The sequence below is a fragment of the Natator depressus genome, chromosome 3 (assembly GCF_965152275.1).
Source record: "Natator depressus isolate rNatDep1 chromosome 3, rNatDep2.hap1, whole genome shotgun sequence".
NCBI lineage: Eukaryota > Metazoa > Chordata > Testudines > Cheloniidae > Natator > Natator depressus.
In genome coordinates, this window is record NC_134236.1 from 195,803,952 (window position 1) to 195,817,359 (window position 13,408).

The 13,408-nt window shown below is 38.7% G+C and overlaps 1 protein-coding gene across 5 annotated transcripts in view; it reads left to right on the plus strand.

The window, feature by feature from the left end:
• Positions 1–13,408, plus strand: part of KIF16B (kinesin family member 16B) — a 274,972-nt gene that overhangs the window by 37,209 nt on the left and 224,355 nt on the right. For all 5 annotated transcript variants that reach the window (XM_074949613.1, XM_074949614.1, XM_074949615.1 and 2 more), the window contains exons 4-9: positions 2,712–2,828; positions 6,064–6,161; positions 7,226–7,335; positions 7,962–8,104; positions 10,149–10,317; positions 10,482–10,613. In XM_074949613.1, the coding sequence (XP_074805714.1) occupies positions 2,712–2,828; positions 6,064–6,161; positions 7,226–7,335; positions 7,962–8,104; positions 10,149–10,317; positions 10,482–10,613 (769 nt within the window). The remainder of the gene's footprint in view (positions 1–2,711; positions 2,829–6,063; positions 6,162–7,225; positions 7,336–7,961; positions 8,105–10,148; positions 10,318–10,481; positions 10,614–13,408) is intronic.

Consider the following 13,408-nt stretch of genomic DNA (forward strand, 5'->3'; position numbering starts at 1 on the left):
GCTGGCTTTTTTCCCCACAGAAGCTGTGGAATTTTGCTCCAGAATCTGAGCTTTTGCTAGAAAAAGCAAAATATTGTCATTAACCCTCATTTGTAATGAAAAACCTTCCAAACGTGAACTGAATGTACAGTGATAGTATATCTATGGTAGGATTTTCTTTCACTATAACTGTACCAGGGCAAACTCCCTGTTGTAGGCATGCTGCACTGGTGTAATACTGATTTGTATTGTGGTTTTGCCTCTGTTACAAACTAGGGCAAAGTGATTTGGTACAAGTCACTTTGACACCTGTGGAGGATTCCTATACAAGGTGCACTGCTTATGGAGAAAAAAATGCCAGTGAGGAAAGACCTGAGGCTGCAGCAGCCTGAAACAATAGCTCCTAGAAGAATGAACTGTATCGTTTTTATCAATAGTATGTTAACTGTGACATCTAAAAATGACTTTCTCTTAAATGTCAGCATTCACTATTGATCTTTACAACAGACACACCTAATTTAAGTGTATATCCCACAATCCCAAACTGCCTCCCAGATCTTCTTGGATACCAAAAATCCCAACAGTTCCCTGCCAAGCTATCAAAGCCTCCATTGTCTATCATGCAATTGTGTTAAATAAAAAGTCCTGTGGCACATGGAGAACTGAAGGCCATCTTCAAATAAATTGACTGTAGCTTCAAAAATAAATACAACAAGGCTGTCCTCCTTGTATTATTCATTTTCATATATAATTGAAAACATTCCTATTTTAACTTGCATCAAGCTGCTACAGAATTTCCAATCTACTGCACCAGAGTACCACAGAAACCTTCATGCAGAGTTCATGTCCAGCTCACTGTGAAGCACAATGGATACGTGCATTACTGCTGGATACTTGAATTACTGGCATGTTTAGTCCATTATCATTATACTTTTGCCATGTACAAATAGCTGAGTGATAAATGAAACTGTATCTAGCTTTACATGTCCTATCAATGCCCTCTTGTGGACATGAGTTGTGCTACAGTGACTCAGAAATTAGACTAGAGCATTTTACCTGCTGATCTTTAACTGTATATCTGTGCAACAAGAATGAAGATAGGTTTTTGGTCAGTTGTACTGGCCCTTTGAAACCACTAACAGAATGCCCTAGCGATTCAGTCCTAGTGTTAACAGTATGTATTGTTCAAATTGATGCATTGGGCAATAATTCAGAAAATGGTAATCTCTGGTTGCTTCTGTCTAAACATCATTGACTTACTTTAACCTGATCAAGAGTCATGTAGCATAATACAATTTTATGTTGTATAAAGATGTTCTTATTCCCCTAGAGTAGCCAGATTGTATAGTGAGAAAGAAGAGACTAGTACTAGATTAGTGGAGGGATTAGGGATAGGAATGGGGTTATAACCAGGGCAGGATGAGCGGGGCAGCTGTCTAGGGCTCAAAGCGATGGGGGTGGTAAAATGGGGTGGAGAAATGCTTAATAAAAATCAGCAGGGGGTGCAGATATGCTTGCTTGCCCCGGACGCTAAAATGTCTAGTTACATCTCTGTATAGGAATATTGAGACACAACTCCATGAGGCAGGCTTGAGCATACCCATAGAGGGATTACTAAAAATGAGGCAAATATTGAACTGGATTTTTAATTGAATGAGGTGTGAGTGGAATTATTTTGTGATAATACAACTTCACTTTTTTGAACATTTGGGAAGATGGATAGTGGCGGTCTTCAAACACTATAATCTAGAGATGGTTGGGGGCAATCAAAGCAACATGAAATGTAGGTAAGGATGAGGATTTCAAGAAAGGTACCATAAGAATGGCATTAAATGGGAGACACTCTCTTCAAATAACAGGGAGAGAGTGAGAGAATTGTGCTTACCATTGTCTAAGACACAGGTTCCCAAATCCTGGTACATGAGCTTATTGAAAGTGGCACAGTGTATAACAGGGTGGTTTGTCCTCTTTAAGGGGTAATGGGGCCTGGAGCCATCCAACCCCACCACAACAGAAAGGAACCAGGCACACCTAAATGGCTGTGTAGATGATCCAGGAGGATGGAGTGATCTACAGTGTCAGATTTGATGAAATTTGAGGGCAAAAGGAGAAGGGGCTATCTGAGGAAAGAAGGTAATTACTATAAAGAAGACATGTTCTGTGCTTTGGCCAGAAGGAAACTGAGATTGAACTCAAAAGTTCTATTATGTAAGAGGTGATCAGTGAAAGGAAAAAGGCCACTTGCCTCTTACGCTTGGCTGAAAAAAGGCCACTCATAGTCTCAGGATCAGGGAAGGGTTTTCTTTTTAAAACAGGAATAGACACTTTCAAATTCTGTAGCATTGGGGAAAATATTACAGGTGTAAAGTAACTATTAACAATAGCAGAAAGATGGTCATTATATAGTGCCTAAAATTAGATTTAAAAAAAAAATTGGGGAAGATCTAGGTTTGTCAGAGAAAGTGAAAAGGATACTTTGGCACTGCTGTAAACTAAATATACTAGTAACATTCTGCATTTAATCAAAATGCTTGCTAGCTAATTCTCTAAAGCAAATATTACTGGTCCAAACCGGTAGCTTGTGCGTGTTAGTATATCTCTGCTGTTTTGCAGTATTTGCAATGTTATGTTTAATAGACTACATTAAACTATATAATTAAAACTACTGCAGACATAATGATTTTTTTATCTGTTCAGTCTCTTAAAGCCTTTTTTTTTTTTTTTTTTTTTAGGTTTTCAGAAATCTTGGCACAGATGTTCTTGCATCTGCTTTTGAAGGTTACAATGCTTGTATTTTTGCATATGGACAGACTGGATCTGGGAAGTCCTACACTATGATGGGAAATGCTGTACGTCGTGTTTTGCAGACTTCAGTTTTCTTATGCGGTTGGATTCCTTTTGGAACCATCATTCTCTACCTTGTCTGCACCTTGTTACTTCCATTTTATATCTAACTTTTAGTAGTTACCTGGGAGACTTCAAAGTTCCCTATAGTTATGTGGGAGAAATTTTAAATCAGAAAAAATATCTTTGTGTTGCTGTTACATCTAATAATAAGCTATTTGTCGTACACAGATCAGAACAAAAATCTTCAAAAGTGACTAGTGATTTTTGGGTACTCAACTTGAGACACCTTAAAGGGGCTGTGATTTTGAGATTATGTATGCTCAGCACTTTCTGAAAGAGTCTTCCTGATTCCGGGCGGGGGAGGAGGGAATCAAGATGGCTGTTTGATTCCTATTTGGAAAACAAAACTTCAAGTTGGGAATGGGAACTGAGAATGATCACGGCCAAGTTTGAGTTTCTAACCCACCATTTAAAAACATTACTCAGACTTAAAATTTAAGGATTAAAGTTCTGGATAACTCTGGCACAGGACCCCTAGCAAAGGAAAGCCCAACTGGAGGGGCATTCTGACAGGAGGAGAGTTGCCCACAATTGACTCCATTGAGGGGGGATGCTTGCTGAAAAAGGGAGGGAACTGACTGAGGAAACTTTTGAGCGGTGCAGCCAATGGCATGCTGATTAAATGCATCCCAGAAGCATCATCTGCTGGCTGGACTCTCTTGTAATCCTTGGCTAAAATAATAGCCACCCTCCCCCAGCAGAATTTAAGAAGGGAATGCTGCCACCTGCCCTCTGCCAGTTAAATCCTTTTTGAGCTGTAATTGTGTCACTAATTTTCACCTCCCTGAGCTGGCAAGTGTGAATTTGGCTCTGTCTTGTACTTATTACTATACATACAGCATAAGTAACTTCGTGTATAACGTTATGAAGTTTTTTTGTGTGGTGAATAAGCATAATAGAATGTTAGGGCCAGAGAAAATTTTGTGAAAGATATAAATTGCTGAAAATGGTATGCTAAGAAACATGCATATTGTGAGACTTCCTGAGTAAATCTGGTGGCCATTATCCTCAAGAGATTTTGCTGTTATATAAGTAGCAATGTTTGTTTGACCCAACTCAGAAATAGAGGTCTACATTGATTCTTCTCACTGTGGGCCGTAATTATTCTACTTTGGCTGTATATACAAGATTATATAAATGAATAGACAATGGCAGTTGGCTCACAGAGTCATTTGTAGAAAACATCTGACCCAAGGCTCTACCTATAATAGACAAAATTCAAGTTACAAGAAAACAATTTCCTTTTTTTGCTATTCCCTAAAGTACTAGTACTAAAATTCTAGTTAAGGGATTCTTCACCCCCCCTAGAGCTTACAGTGCCATTAGCAAATATGCATTGATTGCCAAGCTCTGTAAGTGGCACTGATAACATGTGATGATATTCTAGTAACAGTGTATTCATTAGAAGAATGGATCCCCAGATGAAGACTTCACTAGTGTGTAATCATCATTGGTTTTAGTTGTCTGCTTTTTTAGATTTCTGATCACTTTTAATTAAAATTAATAAGAAATGTGCAGCTATATTACCAACAAAACCACCAAAAAAACTCCAACTTAAAATTGATGGCTAAATTAAACAGAAATATAAAATAAAGGAAAGGTGCAAGCACATGCTTCTTCTATCTGGGGCCCGTAGTTAAGTTTGCCCAACACTTCCTATCTATTAATACTGTGTTTTCAGTATGCCAAACTTTAATTGTCTTGGACTGAGATTTTCCATGCTGGGTGTCTGCTTCAGGCTCATTTTATATACACAATTTTTTTTGCTAAAACTATTCAGCTGTTAAAATTAGAACAGTGGTTCCCAAAATGTGGGTCGCAATCCCCAGGAGGGTTGTGAGATGTTGAAAATCTATGCAGGGTCGGATGGGCCAAACCTGAGTGGCACTGTATGGTATCCTCAGCCAGACGCACAGTGCATTCCTGGCTCTGTCTGGGAAGGCAGAATCGGGCTTCTTCCCCTTCTCCCCCCTGCCTCCCAAACATACCATGAGATAAATTTTTAAGGCTACCCTGGGCAGGGTGGGCTTGCTTATCCTGGGGCTCGTTTTAACAGAGGTGAGCCTAAAGGGGGTCACGGCATGCAAAAGTGTGGGCACCACTGCACTCGAGCACATTCCCCTCCAGTACCTGGAAGTGAACTCAAGATTCTGGTGTCTCAGCATTCCTCTGATGCTAGTAAATATCTGTGAAACCCCTTGGGGAAGTGTCTCAGTTGCTTCCTAGTGGTTGGTCCATAGAACGGTAGAAGGTTATCTTCTGTTAGTTACTCTGTTAGCTCAACTGGCAGAGGTTTGTGCTGATAAACCACATGGGTGTCTTGGAATAGCTGGAATATATGAACCGAAGGTGTTAACCCAGTGACTGTTATGCTAATATTTTTGGCCCATATATTTCATTACAGTTAATATTTCATTTTTTGGTGGGCTTTTACGTCTTTGTCTCGCTTTTATATTTCCCCCCATCAACAGGTGTCAGTATGTTTCCACATGCTTCAAATTTTGTTTTTTCAGTTTTCAGAAACCTTGGAAATTACACACAAAAAACTGTGCAAAAAGAACATTAAGGTTGCAAAATAAAGCACTCAGAAATTGGGAAATACAAGAATTAAAGTTGCCTTAATTTGCCCCCCTTGTGCACATATATTATGATAGTCTTTAATTACACTATTGCATGCTATGTTTTCCACAGGACCTTTGCCTCACTCAGTGCGGAAGTTGGATCTGCTTTGTGGATGGATCAGGGTTATTTAGTGCATGAGGCTGTTGTCTGTAGGACCCCTGCTTTTGTTGCAGGTGTCGGAAGGTGTGTAGTGAATGAGGCAAAGGGTTTCAGGGAGAGAAAGGATAGTCTCATGGTTAAGGCAGTTAAATGTTGCCCTGGAGAACTGGATTCTTTCTCTGCTTTAAGTAGGTGAGATTTGTATGGACCAAATGTGTAGGGCATAGGGGAAAATCTAACCCAAAACTAAGAGCCAGTGTTAGGATCTGAATTGCAAACTGCTTAACCTCCAAGTTGCTATGGCAGTTAAATGAGATATTAAGACTATTTGCTAATAATTCCCTTCTGTATATCTGGCACAATGACTGGGTATTGTCAATTTCAGTGATTTCTTTTGTTTTTAAAATATACAGTGCGTGCATGTAGTGATGTAGAAAATAAAAATTGTTGTTGCAGGGTGATGCTGGTTTAATACCTAGAATTTGTGAAGGATTATTCAACAGAATAAATGAAAAAATAAGATGGAATGAAGCATCCTTTCGAACAGAAGTCAGGTAGGTTTTGTGTATGTTACAAAGATTGCTGGGAATGAACCTACTCGTTATAAACTCCTTGTTTTCACATTAGTATCTTTTTGTACAATGTGGTTTTAGGGATGAAACTTCTTCTTCTTCTCAGCCTGAAAATGGATTTTTGTGGAAAGTTCTGGTAAAATGTTTTCAGCACTTCTCTGCTGGGCCTCCCACCCATTTTTTAAAAATTATTATTATTATTATTATTTATTATTATTTGATTTTATTATTTTTAGTAGTGAAAATATTCATGCTTTTTAAAGCATCCTTCACTAATCCTTCCCCTTGCATTCAAAAATTTCACTGCAAACAGAGACCAAACCTGGAAAACTTCATCTCAGATGGTGAAAGTTTGACATGATTTATAGTCAGCTGAAATAGCTTTTGAGAATGGAAACACTTAAACAACCTTAAGTTCAGCTATTGTTGCATGCTCCATTTGTAATAATTTTAAAATACTATAATTCTGCGGTTTTTGTGGCTTTTTGTAAGCAGCAAGAGTAGTAATTATGAAAAATATTAGATTTTTCTACATCCTGTTATCACTGATCATGATGAAAACAAGTTTTTAACCTTTTTTACGAGACCATTTTCTAATGTCCAAAGTATTAAAAGGAAAGAAGTTTAACATCTTATTTTATTTTCTGTTGATACAACTATCGGTAGTAATAGGATTTGCATCAAGATATAAGAGTTCTCAGTGGTATTGGGTTAGGAAACATATTACAATAAACAAAACACTAGGAAACACATGGAGATGTTTACATCATAATACGATCTTTAGAAGTTCTGTTACCACAGAGCTTATATTGTAAGTGGTATCATAACTTGGTGAAAAAGTTACAGATTAGGATCTGTCCTGCAGAATGCCTACATGCAGGAGTGACTGAGTAGTCAATTGGACTCCTGTGGGTGAAGTCACTCCTATGTAAACTGCAGGATTGAGGCTCAATTCTACCATCTGAATGAGCTCTTTCCAGTAATTTTGATTTTTTAAATCTTGTATCATTCCATATTTTTTCTAAATTCAAATATTTTTGTTTCAGTTATCTGGAAATCTATAATGAACGTGTGAGAGATCTGCTGAGGCGGAAATCATCAAAAACGTATAATTTAAGAATACGAGAGCATCCGAAAGAAGGGCCTTACGTTGAGGGTAAAATCACTTCATTGCTTTCTACTTCACGAATATTTTCAGGTTTATGTTTAATTGTATGTCCCTGTTTTTGTTTTTAAATTGTAAATGCAAATGAAGATGAAGGTGAAAGACAATATATTTCATCATCACTGTAAAAGCATTATTGGGAACAGCCTTTTTTATTTTGTACAGTTCTCATTTCCAAACTCTTCTAAAGTACAACACTTTTTTTACTGAAGTGAAGCTCTGCTAAATGATTTCAAATCAGCATTAGGTCTAACTTTATAAATCATGGATGTTTGAAATGAAAAGGATCTATTAGAATCTAACCATCTTAGTCTACCACTCTGCCAATGCCGGCTCTTTTCCCTAGAGAGGTTAGACATATACTATATGCTTTGAAGAGAAGTATGCAATCTTTTTAACTATTCTGCTGTAAATATTATAATAGCCTGAGGAAGTATTCTTCACACAATGTCTCATTCCTCTATTTAAAAGAAAGAAAGGAAATCGGACTATAAATACTTTCTGTGCTATTTCAGCACTGCTGCATTGTACTGAGGTGGACTTGAATCTCAATCAGTTCACAGTACCTTCATAAGTATACTTCTTTTTAATTTATAATAATTTTTGCTTCTGTTCAGATTTGTCCAAACATTTAGTACAAAATTACAGCGATGTAGAGGAACTTATGGAAGCAGGAAACATAAATCGAACCACTGCTGCAACTGGAATGAATGATGTTAGCAGCAGGTCTCATGCCATTTTCACGATCAACTTCACTCAGGTAAAAAGAATTGCATTGTCTTTAAATGTTTGCATGTGCTAACTGAAACATGTAGCTGTCAAATCAGCAGCTTCGGAGACCCAGTTACTTCTATTGATGCAGACACAGTGACGAAACGAGGACAGACACTTGGATGGATTTTAAGTGTCCGGCTGCAACTTTTATTAAGCTTAAACACAGGGGAGGGGTGTTATCCACCTATCACCCTTACTTTCCTATACCAGGCATTTAAGTGGGAAGGGTACAAGGGCTCCTACCAATAACCCTTTCCCTAGACTGTCCCCTAGCACTCAGCTTGGTCTGAGGCCTGCCCTCCCCGCCCCCTGAAGGGGACAAAAGGTGCAGAAAGATGGGGACTTCGGCCTTACCCTGTCCCATGAACCCAAGGCCCATCAGCAAAATCCCAAGTCTTTTACCACTGGGCAACATTCATTTTATCCTTTCAACTGCACTGAAAACCCAGGCTGAGATGAATTAACAGCTCAACCAAGTACCTCAGTTAGGTACTAAGTGCATTCCTACTGTCACTTGTGGTTTGAAGGAGGTGTGAGGAAAGGCCTCTGCCAGTTGGCTCTCTGGGAGAAAAATTCCTTCCTAATCCCCAAGGCAATCAGCTAGACCTGCAGCATCTGCCAGACTGAATTCCTATTCCTAGTTCAGGGTGGGTATGGTGGGGCTGCTGGAATGGAGCTGAAAGAGGCTTCAGGTGGCGTGGGCTCCACGTTAAATCCCCAGAGCTGGTGCTGTGAGCCAGTCAGCATCTCTCACGTACAACTGGCCAATGGGTGTTAGAGACGCCAAGGTGGGGAGAAGCTACTTGGTGTCCTTCAGTGAGTGTCTCCCTCCCTCAATGCTAGGGCTAACCCCCTTTACCACTAGTCCCATCAATTTCCCTCACCTGTTGAGGCAGGTGGGTGGTATTTGTCTTCTGCGGCAGAGAAAGGGAAAGGTATGTTTTTGTTAGAGTTAAGTGTGGTATGATGAACTTGTCAGTGACTGTATTAAGACACTGTACATTACAGTGCCTAGTTATTCTTAAAACAACATTTCTCAGATGCACCATTCTGGGAGATAATTCACAGAAACTCAAGTTAGCTAAAACTCAGTGAATAACTAACGCATAGTCTCTTATGTTGCCGTAGAATCCCAACAACAAAAGGGAAAAATTTTGAAAATCGTGTGATTTGCATAAAAGTGGCACATAAAAGTAGTGACTGCCTTTTATGCTTTAATGTTGGCCAGACACTCCTGAAATCCAGTCCCATGGCCCAAACTGGTCTCCCATTAACCGTTCCTCTTCTGGCTACTCGAGTCCTAACTTGAATACATATTCATCTCATTCATCTCTGGACTAATGGGGTGACCAAATACATTCGTCTAGGTATTTGTTTTCCACTCCAATTCCCAGTAGCAGTCAACCTTAGAAAAGGGAGTTTACTATTTTATTTTATTTTATGGGGCTAGTAGGCCTATGGAGAGTTTTATGGAAGGAAGGTAGCATATTGCATGGATGCAGTTTTCATTTTTTCCATAGCATGTTGCAGAAAGTTGTGTATTTTGTTAACAGTGGAATTACTCAGCTCCCAGCTTTTAGAGAAGGGTGGGAAGTAAGCCAACAAATGGTATCGATATATTGTTCAAAGATGCTATATAAGTATGAAGGGGAAAAGTTTGTGTATGTAAAAACTGTAACACTGATTGTTAGTCAAAAATTTAATACAGATTTAACAGGTGAGTTTATTGTACTTCTTTAAAATATCAGTACATTTTAAGACATTTGTGGTTGGTGTGTATATGTAAATAGCTTCAATGCTTGGAATATTCCTTATGAAAATTAGTTAAATGAGTATTATGCAGCTGCTTGTCAACGGAACTCCTTTCTTTGGTACCTCGAATACATCTGACTTCTAAAGCTCTACTACTGTAAACAAATTTAATGTAATCTTAAAACATGACATGGAAGATACAAACTGAATTCAGTAATATTCTGGAACTTCATTGCTTAATCCATTATTTTTTATTTTCTTTTTGTATTTTTCTTTAGGCTAAATTTGATGCTGAAATGCCTTGTGAGACTGTTAGCAAGATCCATTTGGTAGATCTTGCTGGAAGTGAGAGAGCAGATGCCACCGGTGCTACAGGGGTTAGATTAAAGGAAGGAGGGAATATTAACAAATCTCTAGTTACTCTGGGAAATGTCATTTCTGCCTTAGGTATGTCTCTGTTTTCTTTCATGCTCAGTTCCCTTTCTGCATTAATATTTGTTTCTGCAGTTGGTTTGTGTTGAATCCACTGCAGTGGGTAATAGCTCAATGGTTTTTAATTTCTTAAAAAAATTAATCAATATACAGAATTGCTTTTTTCCCCTCTCTCTCAGCTGATTTATCTCAGGATGCAACAAATCCTCTTGCAAAGAAGAAGCAAGTATTTGTGCCTTACAGGGACTCTGTGTTGACTTGGCTGTTGAAAGATAGCCTAGGAGGAAACTCTAAAACGATAATGATTGCCAGTAAGTGTTTTAAATTACTTTTCTTCATTCTTAACACTTTATACAAATTAGCTGTAAATATTTTGATTCCAAATGCCTCATTAAGAAATGGTGTTGTTTACACCTTGTTAAATTAATGATTACTTTGCAGAGCAAAGCTTTCTAATACAGTCCATACCCTTTCGTTAAGTGTTCTCTTCTTCATAAAGTATGATATAAACGCTGTTGTCCTTTAAAAAAATAATAATAATAATTGTAGGATGGATCCCTAGCAGTGGAACGAGGACATAAATATTTGTAAAAGCGGCAAAGAGTCCTGTGGAACCTTATAGACTAACAGACGTATTGGAGCATAAGTTTTCGTGGGTGCGAAAACTTATGCTCCAGTACGTCTGCTAGTCTATAAGGTGCCACAGGACACTCTGCCGCTTTTACAGATCCAGACTAACACAGCTACCCCTCTGATACATAAAAATTTGTATGCTTAAAAAAAAAAAACAAACCCCAAACTATTTTATTACTAAATATATACAACCAAATTTTCAGGTAGACGTGAACAATTGCACATATTTGTGTGTGCAAATCAGGTGTTTGCATGTGCATATCACTAGCTGTGTCTAACTGATCGTGTATGCCAAATATCTAGTTTATGTGCATTCACTGGGCACTATATGCATAAATAGCGTGTGCTCAAATGAATGTGCATGATTATGACCACCACTTTTAAAATCTGTTCCAGAACTTTTTGTTCCTTCTTTAGAAATTAATTTTCCGAATCTGTACTGTTTAGCTAATCTGATCAATTCAGGCTGAAATCAAACATCCCTATTTTGTGATTCATTTGCCTCCTAGACAACTCAGTTTACGTGTGTATGTATGTGTGCGTGTATTCACTGCTCTCATACCAGGCACTCTCTATCTGTGATCTAAAAGTCAAGGCTTTTTTTCCCCTCCTTCTGGCTTGTATATCATCACCAGTAATAAAGATCCAGAATGTGAATATACCCAATAATTTTGTTGATGTGCGAGCTAGCTTACGTTCCCGTAACTATATTGTACCTGCAGCATTAATAGTAGAAAATAGTAATAAAGAATAGTTTGGTCTCATTTGTCTCAGAATACACACAGGAGGCAGGTCTGTTGAGTAAGAATGTGCCATATCTACAGAGTTACTCTTCTGACATTAACAGAACTTTAATCTGTTGTGTTAAGTTTCATTATTTATAAGCTGCTCTTGTGAGAACTTTTTTACAGTTTAAACAGAAAGTTCAATAATGGCTCTTTTCACTCAACAAATATTTACCTCTACATCACAGGGCAGATGTGCCATGGTCTCGCTTATCCCACAGTTCATCAGCCCATTGAAATGTCAAGTATGTTTCCAAACAAGATTATAAAGAAATAAAATGGCAGTGAGATTGGGCTGTGTTTGTTGCTTGTTTTTGTGTAGCAGAACTGAAGGGTGAAAGACAATGAAAAATTACTTTAATTGGTTTAGAGTAGCAGCCATGTTAGTCTGTATCCGCAAAAAGAACAGGAGTACTTGTGGCACCTTAGAGACTAACAAATTTATTAGAGCATAAGCTTTCGTGGGCTACAGCTCACTTCATCGGATGCATAGAATGGAACATATACTAAGAAGATAGATATACACATACAGAGAAGGTGGAAGTTGCCATACAAACTGTAAGAGGCTAATTAATTAAGATGAGCTCTTATCAGCAGGAGGAAAAAAAACTTTTGTCGGGATAATCAAGATGGCCCATTTGGACAGTTGACAAGAAGGTGTGAGGATATTTAACGTAGGGAAATAGATTCAATATGTGTAATGACCCAGTCACTCCCAGTCTCTATTCAAACCCAAGTTAATGGTATCTAGTTTGCATATTAATTCAAGCTCAGCAGTTTCTCACTGGAGTCTGTTTTTGAAGCTTTTCTGTTGCAAAATTGCCACCCTTAAATCTTTTACTGAGTGGCCAGAGAGGTTGAAGTGTTCTCCTACCGGTTTTTGAATGTTATGATTCCTGATGTCAGATTTGTGTCCATTTATTCTTTTGCGTAGAGACTGTCCGGTTTGGCCAATGGACATGGCAGAGGGGCATTGCTGGCACATGATGACATGTATCACATTGGTAGATGTGCAGGTGAACGAGCCTCTGATAGCGTGGCCGATGTGATTAGGTCCTATGATGGTGTCACTTGAATAAATACGTGGACAGAGTTGGCATCGGGCTTCGTTGCAAGGATAGGTTCCTGGGTTAGTGTTTTTGTTGTGTGGTTGCTGGTGAGTATTTGCTTCAGGTTGGGGGGCTGTCTGTAAGCGAGGACTGGTCTGTCTCCTAAGATCTGTGAGAGTGAGGGATCATCCTTCAGGATAGGTTGTAGATCTTTGATTATGCGCTAGACAGGTTTTAATTGGGGGCTGAAGGTGACAACTAGTGGCGTTCTGTTGTTTTCTTCGTTGGGCCTGTCCTGTAGTAGGTTACTTCTGGGTACTCTTCTGGCTCTGTCAATCTGTTTTTTCACTTCAGCAGGTGGGTATTGTAGTTTTAAGAATGCTTGGTGGGATGGAAATTGTTGAAATAATGGTGGAATTCCTCAAGGGCTTCTTTTCCATGGGACCAGATGATGAAGATGTCATCAGTGTAGCGCAAGTAGAGGAGGGGCATTAGGGGACGAGAGCTAAGGAAGCGTTGTTCTAAGTCAGCCATAAAAATGTTGGCATACTGTGGGGCCAGGCGGGTACCCATAGCAGTGCCGCTGACTTGAAGGTATATATTGTCCCCAAATGTGAAATAGTTGTGGGTGAGGACAAA